At 41.4% G+C, this 22,523-nt stretch overlaps 1 protein-coding gene across 2 annotated transcripts in view; it reads right to left on the reverse strand.

Moving 5' to 3' along the window:
• Positions 1–22,523, reverse strand: part of pkn2b (protein kinase N2b) — a 63,693-nt gene that overhangs the window by 30,140 nt on the left and 11,030 nt on the right. For both annotated transcript variants that reach the window (XM_048199624.1, XM_048199623.1), the window contains exons 2-3: positions 17,129–17,429; positions 737–891 (exon numbers count right to left, since the gene is read on the reverse strand). In XM_048199624.1, coding sequence (XP_048055581.1) covers positions 737–891; positions 17,129–17,429 — 456 coding nt within the window. The remainder of the gene's footprint in view (positions 1–736; positions 892–17,128; positions 17,430–22,523) is intronic.

The raw sequence follows: 22,523 nt of genomic DNA on the forward strand, positions 1-22,523 counted from the left end.
AAGGAGGGTCAGACACTCCAGGCCAAACCAAACCATGAGAGTGATTCTGCTGATACTACATGTATGTATGTATACATGTACAGTAACTAGCACTGAAGCCTGATTTCCTGAGGGGGAGGGTGGGGAAACATAACTGAACTGTTCTATTCCAGTTCTCCTTAATGTCAGCTGCACCCTAGGGGGTTACAACCATGACATTGGCATATGTGTATAAATGAGTCTGGTCTGGCTTCCTTTACCTCTTTTGGAAAAAGGAGAGGAGATTTCATCCAATTTTAGAAGACACGTTTGCTAACATGTGTTTTCATTTCTTGGGATGAATCTTCTCTCACAAGTTCTTCAAGAGATCAAACGGTTTATCTTCTCTGGGAATAAGAGCGAAGTGTAGTATTTTGTGTAATTTGAAGTGTATTTTATACATACATACATACATACATATATATAATAATAAATAATAATAATTATTTATTTATTTATTTATTATACATATATTATACACATATATATTACACACACACACACACAACACACCTCCCTATCCCATCGGATAGTATTTTTTACAATTCCACTTTGTAACAGTCAAACGCGACACAAAACACATTAAAAACAAAAAAACGTCTTGGCCCTTCTTTCCAGAGAATTTATGTCCATCAAAATGACTGTTCTTATAAGCAAATACATTAAGCTACACAACCCACACACACACACCACAGTTCCTCTAAATGCAGGCTACTACCTTGGAAGAGCCGTTGGAATACATCTGTATCATATTTTCTGCTCCTTGTTTCACTTTGAGCTCGATGTCGGCCTGTTTCTTCAAAGCGGCCAGTCGGCTATTGTTGGTGGACGTCCGGGATTCACTCTTGGGGGTGTCTGGGGTTAGGGGGTACTCTGACATTGAACAAACACAAATCAACATCAAAGAGTTAATAAAGCATTAAAACAACAATAAATACACATGGGCGGGAAATGCACACAAGATAAGCAAAACCACACTTGATCCTTCAGGGCAGGTAGGAAATGCTAAATGCAGGACGGCTAGAATGAGCACATTTTTTTTTTTTTTTTTTTAAACGATAGTAAGCTACAAATAACTACACTGAAAAAAAACTGTAACTGAGGATGACACTAACAGTCTGATTAACTTTTAAATAAGTTCACATTATAGCCAAGTCTGGCCACCTGAACCACCTACTTATCCAGAAAGAGAGTTAACTGATGGAATACAGTTCTGCTTGTGAATATCTTGTTTATTTGCCTCATAAGTGCCTTAAACTAAACCAAGAACCTCAGACCATAGTGTTTAACCTAAGGAAGAAAAAAAACCTTTAGGATATAAGAAGTATTGTGACAACAGAATAATCTTAAAGTGACATATGGTCGATATTGTCCCCACCACTTTTTGAAACATCTTGCTGTACGGATGTATCTAATACAAAAAGAAACATCTCTAGTTGATTAGCAATAAGTTTATTTGTGTTAAATAATAGGCGATCTGTGCTGGGATGTGTTGTTTTTGAAATCATGTTGAGTGCTCCTTGCCGCTGTTATCAGTGGCGCAATAGTGTTCTCTTGGTGCTCGTGCACACTGCACAGTCTTCACACGAATGAGCGCTTCAATCTACACCGTTGCGGAGACTCTCTATTTGTTCCGGCGAAATCACAAAACAAAATGCACATAAACGTGTCCCTGCTCTTGATATAAAATCACTGATGAACATCTTTGGTTTTAATGAGAAAAAAAAAAATAAAATAAAATTATACGAGGGCGGATTAGAACCCAGAACCTCTGGCACGCTGAACAAAAATTCTACCGCTAGTCCATCAGGACAATCTAACATTAAGCATGGAGCCACGTATTTATTGACTAATGTAAATACTCCTGAGATTAACAATATAGTAGTATATTAGATATAAGGATGAAACTATCATATTAAACATGAGGTCTGTGTCGATAAATTTTGTGCATTTATTATTGTAATAATACAATTACAATACAATGTATGTAGGCTGTAATTTAGCCATCGAATGTTTTCAGTTAAATACTAAAAAGACATGGTATGTTTAACATCTGTAGTGGCGTAGGCTATTGTACTATTGTACAATACTACGGAGGTGTATTGTATGTGAAAGTAGCTTTTGACACGATCAACCCGGTTTCGAATCCACCTTTTGACAAACTCGCTCTTCTCCCTTTTCCCATCACAAATCAGATCGGAAAGGCATTTATATTTAATAAAAATTAAGAAAAAAATCTCTAAGTTGAAATAAAGTGCCTAACAAGTGTTTAATAATAAAGTATTTATTGGGTTGGCAATAGATTTGCTCCTCTCAGATTGGTTGCTGCCAATTGTCCGTTGCCATAATTAGTTGCCCTGTGTCTCACCAGGTTGCCCATTGATGGCAACATTGCCCAGCAACATTGCTCAAAAAGTTGCCCCGTGTATCATCACCTTCAGGGTATATAACATAAAGAACATTTTACCTCCTTCAAGCCAAAAATCACAACTTGTTCAAACATGTAGCCAAATATATGAGGGAGGTTTTTTTTTTTTTTTTTAACTTTAGTGTTTGATGAGTTGTGTAATAAACAAAAATGACAATGATATAATGACACGCAGTGAAGGACTTGTGCTGGCAGGAAAAATGCAAATGTTCTCTCAGGTGACAGTGTGCCAGTTTCTCAAAGACTCTCTGTGAGAACAACTAGGCCATCATGGAAAGACTTGCACAAGATTGAGCAAACATAAACATGAACAGAAAACACCTTAGGAGAAAAACTGAAAGAACGAGGCAAAACTGGATTGTCGGTATTAAAGGTTCTTCATCTTTACCTAAACAAGCAATACTGAAACTACTCAAATTCGCATACGATTTAGAATGTGATTAAGTTAGTTTGAAAGGCAAATGATAAATGGCTAATTCTGTAATTTTCTTCATCTGAAACTCTCTCTCCCTCACACACACACACACACACACACACCACACGTTTCAGGCTTGATTCATGATAAGCTGAGGTTCAGAATGATGAGATCATCTACTCATGTCCTGACAAGAACACGTAACCACAAATTATACACCTGCAAAGGTAAGGTGGAAGCCCTGTTTCTGACAGCCCTGTCATGACATATAGAGGACCAAAGCAAAACATTAATATTAATAAAACAACAAAATTCAGTGACACCAACAAGTTGATAGCTGGAATGAAATGCACTGTGACATGCAATACTAAATCTATGGTTTTAAATAGCATTATGCCAATTATTGACATGCAATTTATACATACCTGAATACCTTAAACACAAAACTGTGACCACTTACAATAACTAAAAACACTTAAAAAAAGCAAAATCCACTATTGCTTATCTCGAGCTTGCTGTTCCACACAAACATGCAAAATCTATGCAATGATACACAAACATTAATATAACAATATAACCAGCAAGAAATTATACTCATAGGGTTGTGTTTTATTTAAAAGCATAAAAAAAACTAAAAAAAGATTCAAATAAAGCATTAAAATCAAGCTTAAATGCACACATCAGGGGTCTCATTTATAAAGCGTGCGTACGCACAAAACGGGGCTGGAAGCATGCGTTCGCCAGTTCCCGCGCAAAGGTTGTGATCTATAAAAACAAACTTGATGGGAGAATGTGCGCACCTTTAAGCAAACTTTGAGCCGTGCATACGCACATTCTGGAGACAAAAATGATATGAATTGAGATAGTAGATGTGCTACTTTCGATCACTTTTTCAGTGGCATGCTGTTTTATGACAGCGAGGAGCGCTGGGAGCACAATAATTCCTCTTTAAACTAAACTGCAGATGTAATGACAAAATATTTTTTTGACGATCAGTGATGCACACTTAACTTCGATATTATGGAAGACACTGCTGGATTCGGTGGTCGAACGGTCCGTTGTCCAGTTTGAATAGGTCCAATGATATCTTACTGTACAGCCACAGCTGCATGAGGTGTTCGTGTGAAGGATCTTCAAACAATTACCATTTGAAGAATATAATTTGAGGAAAACGGTAAGATTTGCATGTTTTCTTTTTAAAATCCTTTGTCAGTGACGCGCCGAGTCAGACAATTGTATTTACACTGCAATAAATAAGTAGGCCAATCTGTTTCCACTAAAAATAGCCTATAAACTTCCTAAAAGATATGTTCACCTCATCAGCAAAACCGCATCAATTTGATTTGAATTGTTTAAAACTATTAAAATACTATCTGGCCAGTGGAAATGAATGAATCAACTCTATTCTAAAACCTTTATCTGAAGTATTTTATACAATTTTGTTTTTTTGGATATTTTGAAGAGGATACTGGATGATCTTTATCAATATAATGTGTGGCACAAATGGCATTTATAGTCCGTATCTAATATTTTCCAATGTCTTGTACCTTTGACGGTGTTAACCATGGTGTCACGTGGTTGGGAACGTGTATAGAAATGATATGCAGATGAGGTTATGCATAGTAAAACTAGGCGTCGTAAGCTCCATATATGGTGATTTCGGGGAGGAGACAGGGTGGAGATGCACATACGCACAATCTTCCGCTGACTGGGATTTATAAAGGGATTTGTGCGCAGGTTCTGGCGTACGCATGGTTTTATAAATCAGATTTTTTTTGTGCGTACGCAGAATATAGCTTTTGCGCGTACGTACACTTTTAGTAGGGATCCTACGCACAGTTTTATAAATGAGACCCCTGATCTTTTCATCAATTTGAAATCATTTGACTTGGAGCAGACGACTCCCTGCATGATTCACATGTTGGGAATTCCCATGTATTTATTCATTGTTCCTGAATGCAAAGTGATGATTTCAGATTTATGAACACCACAACTATATGAGTATATCAGAATTCAGAATATTCCTGCGTAATAGTTTGGATGATATAACAGTTTGGTTGAATAAACTAAGACATGCTCATTCTTTTTGTTATTCTCTTCTGGAAATACTGGAGATGCTCACTTGCACCATTAATACTTATTTCACTTCTTCCAATTTACTTGTTCGGCATAATTATTTCATGAAATGTAAAAAAAAAAAAAAAAAAAACCCAAAAAAAAAAAAAAAAAAAAAAAACTTGTATGCCTTCCTTCAGTTTTTTTATCCACTCATTTATACTTTATAAAAAAAAAAAAAAAAAAAGTAAAAATTGACATTTCACAACAACCTGACATTTTATCGCTCAGGAACTGTATCTGTGTTTACACATGCACAGATGTAAACATTCCTTTAGAGTGGGTAATAATCATACACAACTGTGAAAGAGGAAATTAAATACAAGTGTCTGGAGAAAAAAAAAGGGCCTGATATTAGTATGTAGTGTGCATGAGTTAGGATAAGACATCATAATTGCAGAATTTTAAAGCTTAATAGCTTATTGGATTATTAAAGATATTGATACATCTCAGTTGTTTACAATGACAAGACAAAACCGAATACAAGCATGTTTGCCATGATGGATTTCTGATAAAAAATTTGATGCACACTGAACTACTCTGCATAGACAAATGAAGAGTTCTTGGTAGAGAACAGTGTTAAAGGTGCTAAAGAGGATCTTTTCGTCGACTGAGAAACCAAAGACTGTTACTGAGTTTTTGAAATGAGCGCATGTGTAAGAATTTCGAGGGAACGCCTCCCAAAACTCGTGCACGAGTATTGGAACACGAGTGTTTACCACCGGCATTCGCTGTGTCGTGTTAGTGGATTCATTATGTCGGACTCACCGCATGTAACTCATAATCTGCAGTTGTTACTCCTGTCTCCTGACAAAAACATTGCATGCGGCGCCTGTGGAGTGTGGAAAGTTACTGGAGCGCGCAGCCGCGCTCGTCTCTCACAAGGAACGTCACGGCAGTGATTGACAAGCCAGATCGCGTAAACGATTGGCTGATGTTTTTAAGGCCCTACCTCGTGCACAGATGATGTATATTAATATTATTCCTTTCAGTGCACCTAATAAATAGTCTTTTATCAGTTAGTAAAGACAGTTTCAAGTAATATTGCAAAAATGTATAAAACAAAACATCCTCTTTAGCACCTTTAAAGGGGTCATGAATTGAGAAATAAAATTTTCCTTGAACTTTTGATATAGAAGTAAAGTGGTCATCATACTATAAGAATATCCTGTAAGTTTCGGAACTGAAAACTTACTTGTTAGTCCAAAAACAGCTTTTAAAATGTTACCAAGCCCAGCGAACGATTCATCCTGGAATGTGCCTATTTATGACGTAATAGGTGAAAGACCGCCTCTGCAACTTTGGCCCTGCCCACTGGTGTTAATGAGATTAGGAAGAGAGAAGAGCACAGGATCACTCACTGGACTAAAAATAACACCTTCCAAAGGATCCTAATGCTAGGAATGTGGTTATTTTATTTATTTTCAAAAATGTCTCAGTTGAGCATTATTTATTTTTTATGCAGTACATTTCACTGTGGATTCTTTGGTAAATCAATTGCAATTTTGGAGCAGGCTTTGCAAACAGACATGTACGATATGGATTTGACAGTAATGTGGCAACATGTAAGTAACCGTGTTAATTCCAAGGTCTGATCCGACTGTGACCAGTAAAATCAGAAGATTTGTAATGATTCATGTACAGTCAGATGTTCTTTGTAGGGCTGCAAGATTAATCGGACGATTAGAAGAAAAAAACCCCCACTGAAATCACTCTTAAACGATTTGGCTTAGTGCGATTATGAAATCGCAAAGCTGCAATTATTTTTTTTATGTGCAGCTTGTCAATAAAGTATGGCTCCAAATGCAAATCTATCTGAAAGCACCGAGTTTAAATAGCTTATAATGTGCATTTGAAAAAGCAACACGCGTCAAACATCTTTCCAGGCATGAGAAGCATTTATTAACATCTTGTCCAACAAAAGACAACATTTAATAACATGTTTTTGCTCCAAACTCACTTCATAATGACAGTTGAGCATCCTTCTGTGAGATGATGTGGCTTCTTACACAAAATAAGGCAGTGGTGTGTTTATTAGTCATGTTTAATCAATCAAAACATTTCAATCTTCTGTTTATTCAGCTAAAATTGCCATATATCGTGCAGCCCTAGTTCTTTGTCTATGTGCCAGTTAACCAAACTAGTGATGACTTAAATGTCAACTTCACATTTTTTCCTCTTAGTAGGATGAAGTTTATCAGTGACTGAGTTCTGGACTCGTGCCAAAACTCCCGTTTTGAACAAATCTTTTATTTACAGTGTGTTTGCTCTGTTAGTTATGAAAGCATTTGTTAGTGTGCAGAAATCGAATTGCAATGACAAGATCGCTGCATTCATGTGCTCAACATGTCTGTGATCGAAACTTTTTCATGCCACACTCTAAATATAATGCCACAGATGTAAATATAATCAATATATATTTTGTTCCCTTTCGATACTTCACTCGTACTGCGTATGGGGAAAAGTCTCTGAAAAAGGAAAAAGCCTTTTTCAATAACACAGTGTAACTGCATCGTCATTGGTTCACTCATAGACAAGTCGTTGAACCAATGACGGCGCGGCATAGCTGCGCGACCTATGGCGAGAGAGCGCGCGAACTTTCCCGCCGAAATGGGCGGGGTAAAGGGCTATATAAGCAGGCGTTTCGCCATAGGATTTCAGTCCTTTCTCCTTCAGCGACGACAACGCATCTCCTCGCTGATCTCCGCCTGAAGCCTGAGGAAGCTCGCCGCCTTCGAGAAGCTCCCGCGGCCGTCTGAAGAGGCCCCGCAGCGGACCCAGCTGAACTCGCCGGTCGGAGACAGCGCCGGCGCTCCCGCTTCCGGCCGCCTTCTCAGCGTGTCTCCTGCCGCCATCCGGTGCGCCCCTTGAGAGCTTTCCCGCGGCTTATTGCCGCTCTAAAAGAGCTTTTCCTCAGCAGTTCTACCGCTCTAAAAGAGCTTCCGCGGCCCTCGCCGATCTAAAAAGAGCCCCCCCAATCGCCGTTATAACGGCGGCGGCGTTGCTGCAAATGCCGCGCCACTCGTGGCACGTGCAGAGCCCCTCTGCACGATGATGACGGACACAGAGAGTGTGTCGCGTGCCTGGGCAAGTCCCACGCCGACGGAGCGCTCGCTGGAGCCTCATGCCCGCACTGCGAGAGCATGAGCCTCGGTTCTCTGCGCTCGCGGGTCGCCTTCTTCACTGAAGGCGATCTCGCCGCTCGCGCCCTCCCGTCTCCTTCCTCCCGCGAGCCGGCCAGGAAGCCCCCGCGTGCCTCGCCTTCTCCCCCGAGAGAACGTTCTCCTGTCATGTTCTCCCGACCAGAGCAGCGTCCCTCTGCAGATGCGAGCGACCTCGTCTCGTTTGGAGGATCTGACGAAGAGCCGGATGACTCCATGTCTCTTGCAGCTTCTGAAGCGGAAGGATGGGCTGGCGAGCCGGACGACCCTGCTCCCCCGCCTCCTCTGGAGCCCATTGATCACGGCCAGGGTATGGATGCCGAGCTCTTCCGCATCCTATCCAGAGCAGTGGAAGAGCTAGACCTCAACTGGGCCCCTCCGGAGGAGTCATCGCGTAGCCGCCTGGATGAGTGGTTCCTGCCAGGCCGCCGCCAAGCCCCTCGACAGCGTTCCGCTCCATTTTTTCCTGAGGTGCACGAGGAGCTTACGAAGTCGTGGCGCGCTCCGTACTCCGCCCGCCTCCACACAACACACCGTTCTGCCCTCACTGCTGTCGACGGCGCAGAAGAGAAGGGCTATGAGCATTTGCCGCCCCTGGATGAAGCGGTGGCAGCTCACCTCTGTCCTCCCGCGGCTGTGGGATGAAGACCAAAAGAGCCCTGCCTTCCAAGCCCTGCAGAACCACCTCTACTCTGGCTGGAAGAGCCTACACCTCTGCAGGCCAAGCTGCTTCGGTGCTTCACACCATGGCGATCTTCCAGGTGTTCCAGGCCAAACTCCTCCGCTCTTTGGACGAGTCCGGCATTGATGCACCTGCCTTCAAGGATCTCCGCAGCGCCACCGATCTAGCCCTGCGGGCCACGAAGGCCACTGCCCAGGCCATCGGTCGTTCCATGGCCAGCCTGGTTGTGCTTGAGCGCCATCTTTGGCTCAACCTCACGGAAATCAAGGACCTGGATAAGACGGCCTTTCTGGACGCCCCGGTCTCCCCTTCCGGTCTTTTTGGGCCAGCGGTGGATGGTTTCACCGAGCGCTTCACAGCGGCGCAGAAGTCGTCTCAGGCCATGAGACACTTTCTGCCCAAGCGCTCCAGCTCTGCGTCTGCTCCTAGCCGCCCCAGGACTGTGCCGGCTCAGCAGACCAAACCTGCCCCATCCACCTCTCAAGCAGCGCCGCCTAAGGAGCATCGCCAGGGACCCCGGCCCAAGATTGTGCTGGACCCGGTGACTCCGAAGACGTCCTCATCCAGCAGGAAGGAAGAGGATTGGGGAATGTCCTGTTGCGACCGGACCACCCCAAAAGCTCCCTCGTGCAGTCTCCCCTCCGCCTCGTTTAATTCCGGGCGTGGGAGAAATGCTCTGTGTTGTAGCTGGGCCCACACATGTTGCGCCCAAACAAAACGCCATTTTCACGGCGAACACTATTTTACTTCCTCTAAAAGAGAGCAAATTTCCTCTTCCACCTCCTTCGGTGTACGGCCCCCTACCCGGCGGCCTGTCATTTGACATCATTCAACCCCTTGTCACTCGGGCCGAGGCCTGGCAGGCCATCCCCGACGTGTCAAGCTGGATCCTCGGGATCATAAAGCAGGGCTACTCGCTCCAGTTTGCACGACGCCCCCCTCGCTTCGGAGGGGTGCTTCAAACCTTGGTGAACCCGGACGACGCTCCCGTCCTCCGGGCCGAGGTCATGACCTTACTGAAGAAAGGGGCTATAGAAATAGTTCCCCTTTCAGAGAGCGAGTCAGGCTTTTACAGCCGTTACTTTCTGGTCCCCAAAAAGGATGGCGGCCTCAGGCCCATCCTAGATCTCAGACTTTTGAATCGCTCCCTCATGAGACGGAAATTCAAAATGCTGACGCTGAAGCAGATCCTCGCACAAATTTGTCACGAGGACTGGTTCTGCTCGCTGGATCTGAAAGATGCATATTTTCACATCCAGATAGCCCCCCTTCACAGACGATTCTTGAGATTCGCGTTCGAGGGGGTGGCATACCAATATACAGTCCTGCCCTTCGGGCTGTCCCTGGCTCCTCGCACTTTTACCAAGTGCATGAACGCAGCGCTTTCCCCTCTGAGACAGATGGGAATCCGAGTTCTGAATTACCTCGACGATTGGCTCATTTTGGCCCATTCGCGAGTCGAGCTGGAACACCACAGATCCGTGCTCCTCAGACATCTCCAATGCCTGGGTCTCAGGGTCAACCTAGCCAAGAGCTCACTGCTCCCCAGCCAACACATTTCGTTTCTGGGGGCAATTTTCGACTCAGTCCGCATGACGGCAGTAGTCTCGCCAGAGCGCGCCCTGGCGATTCAGCAGCTCGCGGCTTCCGTCAAGAACAAAGCCTATCTTCCTCTGAAGCTCTTCCAGAGGCTCTTACGGCTGATGGCTTCCGCCTCCCCAGTTCTGCAGCTTGGCCTTCTTCGGATGCGGCCGCTACAGTTCTGGCTGAAATCCCAGGTCCCCCTACATGCCTGGCGGCACGGCCGCTTATGTCTCGAGGTCAATCGGGCCTGTCTTTTAGCCCTGAAACCTTGGATGAACCCTGCTTGGTTCAGTCTTGGGGTACCTCTACAGGCGGTGTCACGAACGACGGTGCTCTCGACGGACGCATCCAACTCAGGTTCGGGGGCTCTGTGCGAGGGCAGACCGGCCTTCGGCTCGTGGTCCCACGAAGAGAGCCATCTCCATATCAACTGCCTCGAAATGTTGGCAGTGATGAAAGCCCTGCAAGCGTTTCAGGTTCACTTGACGGGACGCCACGTCTTAGTCAAATCGGACAGCATGACCGTGGTGTCAAACATAAATCACCAGGGCGGTCTTTCGTCCAGCCGTCTATGCGCTCTGGCGAAACGTCTTCTGGAGTGGGCAATACCAAGGCTTCGGTCGCTCAGGGCGACTCATATACCTGGCAAAACCAACCTGGGTGCAGACATGCTATCACGGAGCAACGTCCCCTCAGACAAGTGGATGCTCCATCCCCAGATGGTTTTCAAGATTTGGGAGCTCTTCGGGAGAGCAGAGATAGACCTCTTCGCCTCAGAAGACAACTCTCATTGCCCAACATATTTCTCAAAGGAGGTCGATGCGCTGGCCCACACCTGGCCCAGCACACTCCTTTACGCATTTCCCCCGATCACACTGATCCCGCAGGTCATCAGGCGAGTCAGGGAAGACAGACACAGAGTCCTTCTAGTGGCCCCGCTCTGGAGGAGCCAGACTTGGTCCTCAGAGCTGTTCAGGCTCTCCACGGAAGCCCCGTGGCCCATTCCCCTGAGACGGGACCTCCTTTCTCAGGCGAACAGAACAATCTGGCACCCCCAGCCAGAGCTCTGGGCTCTACACCTCTGGTCCCTCGATGGGAGCCGACTGACCTTCCCAGGGACGTACTAGAGACCATATCTCAGGCGAGAGCCCCGTCCACGAGACGCCTCTACGCCCAGAAATGGTCGGTCTTTGTTGATTGGTGTTCCACACGCAACATAGACCCCGTGGACTGTGACGTATCACCGATACTGTCCTTCCTCCAAGAGCGTTTGGATCTGGGGCGCGCCCCTTCAACGCTCAAAGTATACGTAGCAGCCATCTCAGCGTTTCATGCTCCTATCGCTGGCCAGTCAGTGGGTCGGAACAACCTTGTGGTTCGTTTCTTAAGGGGTTTGAGGCGATTGAATCCTCCTCGTCCCCTTACTGTTCCCACTTGGGACCTTTCTTTGGTCCTTAGGGCTCTCAAAGGAAACCCCTTCGAGCCGCTGAGTTCAGCTGACCTCAGGCCTTTAACCCTGAAAACCGCTCTGCTACTTGCACTAGCATCGGTCAAGCATGTCGGCGATTTGCAGGCCCTCTCTGTGAGCCCTGCGTGCCTCGAATTTGGGCCTAATGACTCTAAGGTCGTGCTGAAACCTAGGCATGGCTACGTCCCCAAGGTGCTCTCTACTCCGTTTAGAGCTCAGGTCATTTCGCTCTCTGCTCTTCCTCCCTCCGCGGATGAACAGGAGCTGGAGTTACTCTGCCCTGTCAGGGCATTGAGGACCTATGTAGAGCGATCACAGCCTTTCAGGCAGTCAGATCAGCTCTTTGTCTGTTTTGGTGGCCGCACCAAAGGGTCTTCGGTCTCAAAGCAACGTCTCTCGCGTTGGATAGTCGACGCGATTAATCTCTGTTACTCCTCCCTGGACATTCAATGCCCCTTAGGAGTTAGGGCCCATTCCACTAGAGGAATGGCTTCCTCCTGGGCCTGGTCTAATGGAGTTTCCATTAAAGACATCTGTGAGGCGGCCGGCTGGTCCTCGCCGTCCACTTTTGTCAGATTTTATCATCTGGACGTTCCGGCCTTACAAGCCCGGGTCCTCTCGGTGTAACCAAGCGGCCTCTTCGAGTTCCGCCTCTCGCCGATCAGGAGTTATCTCCTCTTGTAGTGTAACAAGGGTTTACGATGGCTTTGCCTTCTTACTTGCTCTCTTGGTCCCCTCTCGGTGTCCAAAACAAGTTATGTCGTTCCCTGCCGTGGCATGGCGCGGTTGAATTCATTCCCCATACGCAGTACGAGTGAAGTATCGAAAGGGAACGTACTCTGTTACTAACGTAACCTCGGTTCCCTGAGATACGGAACGAGTACTGCGTTACTTGCCGTGCCACGAGGCTGCGGCTTCAGTGTCGTCGCTTCAGTCGATTGGCCTGAAATCCTATGGCGAAACGCCTGCTTATATAGCCCTTTACCCCGCCCATTTCGGCGGGAAAGTTCGCGCGCTCTCTCGCCATAGGTCGCGCAGCTATGCCGCGCCGTCATTGGTTCAACGACTTGTCTATGAGTGAACCAATGACGATGCAGTTACACTGCGTTATTGAAAAAGGCTTCAGTGACGGGGAAAAAGGGAGACTTTTCCCCATACGCAGTACTCGTTCCGTATCTCAGGGAACCGAGGTTACGTTAGTAACCGAGTACGTTCACCTGAGTACTAACAATATCCCAAATGTTTCCAATCATTTGTAAATCTTGAGAAAATTGCAATTTTAACCAAAAAAAATCGGCACCAGCGACTGCGGGATAATAAAAGTTCCGCTGCTCGCGGCATGTTTGTTGCGCAATTGTTCAACTCCCACAACACTCGGTCCAGCTCTGCTTCATACTACAGTAACGTTAATAATCGCTCCCATGAACATGATTTCTGCCCGAGTCCTATCCCGATTATTTTCCACTGGCTGTGATGTGAAGACCACATGTCCCAAGATTCCGTGCTCAAACTTGGCGTCATCAAGCTACACCTTTGTTTTGAATTAGGGCTGCACAACGACTAATCGCAATTAATCGTTTGCAAAATAAAAGTCTGTGTTACGTAATATATGTGTGTGTTCTGTGTATAATAATTATGTATATATAAATACATGCACATACATGTATAAATTTAATATATACACGTGTAAATAAATATACATATTTATATATATTTTATATTACATATAAATATAAATATTTTATATATAAATATAATTTTTTTCTTAAATATATACATGTATGTGCATGTATTTATATATACATAATTATTATACACAGAGCATACACATATATTATGTAACAGACTTTTATTTTGCAAACGATTAATCGCGATTAATCGTTGTGCAGCCCTATTTTGAATAGGCCTCTAGCGGACAGAAAATTTTACATATTTCATCTTTAACCTTGAGAACTGTAATAGTAAAAACGTGCTAAAAATTTGAGAGAGTTAAACATGTAATACTTAGCTATTTCATATGCAAATATGTTAGCCAATCACAGCAGTGGGTGTTTACACCAACTAAAGTCTCACAGCAGACAGCGTTCAAATCAGAGAGCTAAAATCAGGGTAGGAAAATTGTCTTTTATTTCTAAAATATGACCATTTTTGATGTAAACAGCATACTAACATTATAAGTGTACCACAGGAAACAATCTAAAACAATAAAACAATGCAGTTCATGACCCCTTTAACAACTGTCAAAATCATAGGTTCAATTCCCAAAGAAATACCTATTATGCAAAATTCCCTTTATATAGTTTTTGAAGTTATATAGTTCTGCAGTGTGTGTACACAACCACCTTATTGTGGTAAAAATCCATCCATTCCATGTTATTTTCCCCATAAATCTGAAAAGGTCTCAAAATGAGCCGTTCAGGAATGTGCTCCAATGTAACGTCACATTGAAACAGGCCCCATCCACGACTGGCGACGGAATCTGCCCTATTAGCTTAGCTCCTCCCTTAAGTTAGCTGTACACAGTCTGCCATGTTTATCTTCTTCCCAGAGAAATTAACAGCAGCATTCAAGAAAGAAATGTATTCTTATTAAAGCTACTAAAGTTATTCAGTCAAGAGCAATGACTGATTTTCTGTTTTTCTTTTGTTGTTTGATTCATATTAACAGCATACAGCAGTAGGTATTGTACTGTACTGTATCAAGTTATATTATATTATATTATATTATATTATATTATATTATATATTATAGGTACTGTATTATGCTGCTGTCATTTTAATAAATAGATCTAATATACACATACAATTTCTTTCTCTGCTGTTTAAATTCACAGACATAACCAGAGTGTGTTTGTGAACTTTGTGTGTTTTTGACATAACCTTGTGTGTATTTGACAGTTTAAGCGTAATAACACGCGAAAGAGAAATAAGTTTAATACTCACGGGATGCGCTGTCTGACAGCTTTCTATGCACGTGCTTTGGATATGTGCGCTCAGAAAACCATTTATCAGAAGTTTAAACTGATATGGCTTTAAAACGCATGCAAATAATAGACTAATAAACTATTGTGAATTTTTCACAATCAACAAAAAATGTTTTGTTAGTTTTTGGCAGAGTATCCAGGGCATGAGCTGTAAATGCACAGCACTATTTGCAGCAGCTCATTTGCATTTAAAGATACATGCATGAAAACCACATGTCTTTACCTCCTGTCAAAAATGGGAATTTACAACATGGTATGATAATCTGTGGGGTATTTTGAACTTCACAGACAATGCGGACAACTGAGTCTTATATTACAGCTTATAAAAAGGGGCATAATAGGCCCCCTCTAAGTAAATAGACATAAGTCAAACAATGTGTGTGGGTACAAAAAAAAAAAAAAAAAAAACACAAGCAATGTAGAAGGGAATTCCTCAGCTAATTATACTGAGATTTAGGATTTTCAAAAATAATCTTATCTAGAAGAGTGACTCATGCAAGCAAGTTGTTATTGCAATCTTTTTATAAACAGAGCACAGTGATTTGATTTTCATGAAGCGTTTGTGGAAGTGACCAGGAAAAGTCTCACATTTGCCATGGGTTTCCCCACAACTAAGTGCCAGGAAAGACACACTTCCTGTCCTAATTCTCCTCTAATCCCTCTATCACCCTCCCCCTCTTCAAGATGGGCAGGTCGCTTCTGCCTGACTAATAAAAACATGCATTCAAACACACCATACCATAAACATACATTGAATTTAAAAATCTAAAGAGTCAACAAATGTTTTGGTTTGATCAAAGAACAATATCCATAACAATAACTATAAGCAAAGTTTTACAAAACTTTAAATGTATACCATAACTATAACAATAAGAATACAGATGAACAATATTGTTGGAAATCACTTTCACAGATTATGAACATTACCACATTTAAGCATGCACTTCAATTATGTTCATGGAACATAACTGAACTGCACTTAAACAAGCCTCTATACTGTTGGTGTAGATGGTAATATAGTTATTTTAGTTATCGCTCTTGGCTTTAACCAAGACACAGCTGGCCTTAACCAAGAACAAAGAATACAGCTGGTGAGACAGTAACAAATGCATGTGTATACAGAGAAACTTAAGAAATTATTCCAAACACAACAGAAGTCCCCTGAAGCGCTACTAAAAAAAAATTACAGCTTAGCAATCATGAGTCTGCATTCATCATTTTCTCAAATTCCACAAACAGTCACACTATAGTATTATGTCAAACAACAACGCCAATGAGCATAATAGAACACTTTCACACACAAAGATGCAAAGACAGAGACACTGCATTCTTGGAATATTGTTTCTTTGCATTCGTTTATGATTTACTGTAATATTATCAATAATAAAGTTCATGAGGAAATAAAGACAGCCGCATAAATAAACAGTGTTCTTCCTCCAGTAACCGGTTATGGTTCAAATAAGTAACAACATCAAAAATCAAAGGCAAGCCACTTGAATAAGCAAAAGCGCAAATACAAAACCATCTATTTTGGATAATCCTTTAAAGCCCTGGCAAATAATTAACGTTGTTCTTTGTTTGTTTTTTTCAAGTGTATATTACAGGGTAGAGTAACATCCATGGATAACGGTTGTTTTGGATACAAAGCCCTTGGTTGTACAACCACAGTAGAAGAAAAATGCTGTGGTTTTACCAGTTGTACAGTGACAGTATTAGACCGTAATAACATGGTACTTGAATGCATAACATTATACTGATGATAACAATATTTATGTACCATGTTATTTACATGGTACCTCAACGTAGTTCAAAGAATGCTATAGTATTACCACAGTCCAAAAACATGGTATTGCCATGGTACTACCATGTAAGATACATTCTTTCTTAAAGACAATGTTAGACTAGTTTTGCAATCCATCCTTGCCATACATGAGTTTTAATATCATTTTTTATTTCAACTTTAGTAGCAAACAATCGCGATAGAGTTTGATTAGTTTTCTATGCACTGGTTCAATCTATCCGTTTAAACTAACTGAGTCAACTATTAAATTTGAAATGTTCCTCACATGGCATTTAAAAGATTTAGTACAATAAATGTATACATTTAATATTGTTAAATGGCTGGAAAATATCAAGATATATCAATCAGCCCTATTGCTATGACCCCCAAAAAAGGGGAAAAAGTATGATTTTGGTGTGATTTAAAACAAATATACAGATATACAAAAGCTAAAGAGACATAGATTGGAGATGAAGGAGTGAAGTCAGCCATACCTACAACCTCCTCTGGGTCCTTCACCACTATGTGTGCATTCAGTTCCTGAAGCTCCTGATGCAGTTCCTCCACCTTCTTGTTGGACTTTTTAAGCATGTTGTCCACATAAGCCAGACTCTTCTTGTCTGTGGTCACCTTCCTCAGGTTCTCGGCTCCTTCTTTGATCTTCAGCTCTTTGCGGATCTCTCGTTTTATCTGATCCTTGATCTCATCCAACTTTTGTTGGACCATAGTATCTGAGAGGTCCAGATTATGGCCGAGACCCAGGCGTTCTGAAACCATCTGACCCCGAGTATCACCCTGAGGAGCAGGAGAGAGAAAGAGATAGCAGAAATGTTTACAATTATCAGAAACATTCATAGACATGGAATGCATCCTGGAATGTAGCATCATTCTCAAGATGCAATGTAATGGCAAGTTCTCAAAATAATAAGTGGTTTGCATTCTGCGAGTAATATCCTTCAATGCTGCAGAATGATGGAAATTCGCTTTCACATACACGGTGGTGTACATGATCCGGTTCAAGTTGTTATGCAATGGAATAAAGCACTAGCTAATCAGCTTGAGGAGGCCAAGAGAGCTCCCAAGAACAATGCAACACCTTCAGACAAGCACAAGGGTCAATGTCAAACAAGAGTGTAAATGATTAAGAAGAAAGAAAAAAAAAAAAAAAAAAAAGAAAAAAATCTAGTTTAAAATACATCTACAAAGTTTTATAGAAATGTAGTTTGCGGTTGGAGAAGGATTTGGTTTTATTTGTTTTGAAAAAACACTTTTTAAAGAAAAGTTTACATTTAACGACTCTAAAAATGCCATGTGGTGTAAACATCAAGACAAAAATAACTTGCACCTTAAAGGGTCATGAAACCCTAAACCAAAATTTCTGAGATTTTAACAGAGGTATGTGTGTTGAACACCATTGAAGACAATGTTAGCATCTGTTAGATTTAATAGTAGGGGGGAAATGGTTAAATTTTAGTTTTAGTACGCTATTTTCGTCTTCCGGGTTTAAAATCTTCATCCTGTCCACGTCACAGGCTGTGACGTGGCAGAGCACGATAGTGCTTTGATGACTCATCGGTGTTTCATAATTATTAACGAGACTGAGTTTTTTTATCCAATGAGAAGACACTCTCTTAATTATTCATGACACCACGTGGATCTTTCCAATGACGAGGACGGTTAACGGCACTAAACAGCGAGAGAGACTGACTGACTGACGGTGCGTGTCCGTTGGCGCGGAGCGAGCGGGTAAGCGCGAGTGTTTTCGGTTCATTCCTATGGAAGTTGAGCCGCGCGTAAGTTAAATGTGACGCTCAACTTCCATAGGAATGAATCTAAAAATGCTCTGGTCGCTTGCTCTGCTCCAGTCGACACGCAGCCTGACTGACTGAGCGTGTTGCAGGTTCGGCGCGTAGATCTATGCTATGTACGCAAGGTTTTTTTTTTAAGCGTTATTTTTTTTTTCAAATATATGCATGTATAGTGTGTATATAAACAACTATATATTTTACAATGACTGTAATTACACATGTACATTAATATGTTTTAAATAGAATTACGATTACTGTAGGATATATGTAGCAGGGCATTCAGTAACTCTTGAAAAGACAAAAATAAAGTGTCAGTGTATTTCATTAGATTTTAACTTTTCCAGTTTTTTAAAAAAATTGTAGTATTTCCTCACGTTTTACCACTGATTTTTAGTGACAGTCGATATGCATGGGCTACTGGCGATGAGAGTTTCCCCCCTCCCCTCTCCTCTCACAGCCACCACGCCCATTTAAGTTGCATTTTTCAAAAAGATTGTGAGCTAGACTTGAGCTGAAAGAGGGGGGTTTCATGACCCTTTAAATACAAGTGAATATACACAAGTCACGTCCCTTGATTAACACATTTCTATAGACAAAACGCACACGGAAAATAAAGGAGGACATACAGTGCGCTGCTGTAGGAAAGGTGCATGACCCAAGCTGTCCGAAACATGAGAATACTTTATATTTATAAGTGCTTCAAACTAAAATATAAGTGTTTACCACGGCTTGCCCTGTTGTGCTTCGAGAGATGTGTGTGCCGTTTAATGCTTTTGAAATGTGTTTTCCTCAGTGCAAAACTGTAAATGTAAATGTTGAAAATCTGTAAATGCTAGAAAGTTTACATTTTACATATTCTAACAAGCTGTTGAAATTCACAGACTTCAGTGAATGAGCATTTATTATACGCAAGTAGTTTTTTGGTTAAGAATGTAGTTTTTTGCACAGAGCTGCATGATATGGATAAATTGAGAATCTTGTTTCAAACAGAGATTACAATTCAAACAACTAAACAAAATAACGTTATTTACTAGAAGTTCTGACAAAATGCTAATTGCTTTAGTCTATTTAAATGTTTAATCTGAATTATTTAAACTGTTTGAATTAGGGCTGCATGATTTATCGCACAATACGAAAAATAACACTGAATTGAATCGCATAAACGCGATTCTTAGTGAGTTCACGAAATCGCAAAGGATGGGATTTTTTTTTATGCGCAGATTGTCAATGAAGTATGGCTCCTAATGCTTATGCATCTGAAAACACTGCGAGTTTGAGTTGCTTATAATGTACATTTGAAAAAGCAACACTCAAACATCTTTCCAGACATGAGAAGCAGTTGAGCATCCTTCTGTGAGATGATGTGGCTTCTTACACAGAATAAGGCAGTCATGTGTTTATTAATCATGTTTAATCAAAGTGTTTCAATCTTCTGTTTATTCAGCTACAGCGAAATGACGCGCGTTATCTTCTGTAGCAGGCATATTTGGAGTTTCTGCGCAAAAGCGCCCTCTGGCTTTCAAATGGAGAAGCATTTACTACTGATCATAGAGTCGTACAGCTCTGACAAGCTGCACATAAAACAATCGCAGCCTTTGCCAAATCGGGTGCAGTTTAATTGCGATAAATCATGCAGCCCTAGTTTGAATGAATGATTCAATGACTCGCTCATAAATACTTCGCTTGTTTCATTGCTGGATGAATCACTGTTTTTGAATGAATCTCTGTAATGAATTATTCAATGACAAATAAATTGAAGGTTGTACTCACACTAGACACGGTTGCCTTGAACCGAGCCCGAGCACGACTGTCCCCCCTCCCCACTCCCATGGTGGCCTGCACTCACATCGCACTTAACATTCCAGGTCGAAGCACGCTTAAAGGGATAGTTCACCCAAAAATGAAAATTTGATGTTTATCTGCTTACCCCCAGCGCATCCAAGATGTAGCTGACTTTGTTTCTTCAGTAGAATACAAATGATGATTTTTAACTCCAACCGTTGCCGTCTGTCAGTCAAATAATGCTAGTGGATGGGAACTTCTACTATAAGAGTAAATAAAACTTGCATAGACAAGTCCAAATTAAACCCTGCGGACCGTGACGACACATTGATGTGTCGTGGACACAAAACGATCGGTTTGTGCGATAAACCAAACAGTATTTATATCATTCGTCAACATCTTCGGTTGGTTTACAGCCTTCTCACTACAGCATGGCAGAGATGGAAATTCGAGTCTGTGACTTGGACTCGAGACGCACTTAAGTCGCAAAAATTAACGACTTGCGACTTGACTTGGACTCGTGAACTATTAACTCGAGACTTGACTTGGATTTGAGATAACGTTCTCTATTATTATCCCACACGATGGCACGAAACATCACATTTTACTATCTATTCATTCCCAAATATGTGCTACAGCAGCGAATATCACAAATCATCTCTAAACATACCAAGCCATCGAGCGCGTGATGCATTTGAAGGCACGCAAATTTATCACCCATTAGAAAACAATAACAATAAAGCCAAGCCTTACCTTGCGATAAACTTTGTCATTTCATTTGAAAAGCAATCAATTAATCTGAAGGGAAGCTGCTATGTTGCACAGCTGCAGAGGACTACAGCTTGCTTGTGGTCCATTTTCAAGAAGTGTCCTTTTCATTTTTTTTATTTATTGTCGTTTTTTTTATTTATTGTTTATTTAAGTATTTGATAATGCATATAATATCCGAATCGCCATGTTAAATTGTATTTGGTTAGAACGATTGTGCTTTATTAGACAATTTTAAAGTAAAAGTACTCTGTTTTGATATGTAAATACACTGTTAATTACAATAATAACTAGCTGAAAAAAATAAAATAGAACAAAGACTTGACTTGGACCCCTAAAGACTTGAGACTTGACTTGGATTTGGACCTCAAAGATGTGAGACTTGATTTGGACTTGACTTGGACTTGGACCTCAAAGACTTGAGACTTGGCTTGTTAATTACAATAACAACTAGCTGAAAAAAATAAAATGGAACTTGACTTGACTTGACTTGGACCTCAAAGACTTGAGACTTGACTTGGACTTGACCGCAGGGACTTGTGAACATCTCTGCAGCATGGCCTGTAGTTCTCAAAGTTCACATAAACATGCCTGCGCGGTGAATGAGAAGACCCCTCCTGAGAAAGATTTATAGACACACAGCAAACATGGGGTTTGGCATTCAGAGTGTGTGTTATCAGCAGGGTGGGGTCAGCACACACAGATCACTGACCGAGGAGCCCAACTGCTTCAAATCAACTAGATGTGGCCACACAGAGCGAAAAACAAGTGGTGTGATTTAAACTAGAGGTTTCCTGAAAAAAGGGGAGTATAAACGTCTGGAAGGTCACCACAAGCTTTTAAGTGCAACAGTCTATAAATCGTAAAGCTATATACCATATCTGGAAGAAATAATGTCAGTATCAGTAGGGGTGGAAGAAAAAAAAAAGGGATTCCCCAACAGATTCCCCAATGTATCATGATTCTTCTAGGGCTGCTATATCTTCTAATAATAATTTATATATATATATATATATATATATATATATATATATATATATATATATATATATATATATATATATATATATATATATATATATATATATATATATATATATATATATATATATATAGCACAAGTTTACATTGTGCAAAAAAGGGTTAAAATGTAAAAATTACATTCTAAAACTTATAAGAAAAACAAAAGCACACATTCATTCTAAATATAGTAATGATATTGCATTTAAACCCAATTACAATATTCCTTTTTAGTAACAGCTCTCATAAAAATACAACTACAGGTGTTAAAAGTAGCATTTTAATTCTACATTTAATGTCCAATATAATGCATATTTAAGCAACTATGTATAGTAAGAAATATTGCGAGACTTGCTTGCTGTCAGGAGATGCTTTTCTGTGAAATGGAAATGTTAACAGTATTTTTTTCCCCAATATTTCTTAATACATGCTTATTCTTTTTATTTTAGGCTTTTATGTGGAATTTTACACAGAATTAGGCAACCTGCCAACGATTTCTTGTGACTCCCTC

The sequence above is a fragment of the Megalobrama amblycephala genome, linkage group LG8 (assembly GCF_018812025.1).
Source record: "Megalobrama amblycephala isolate DHTTF-2021 linkage group LG8, ASM1881202v1, whole genome shotgun sequence".
NCBI lineage: Eukaryota > Metazoa > Chordata > Actinopteri > Cypriniformes > Xenocyprididae > Megalobrama > Megalobrama amblycephala.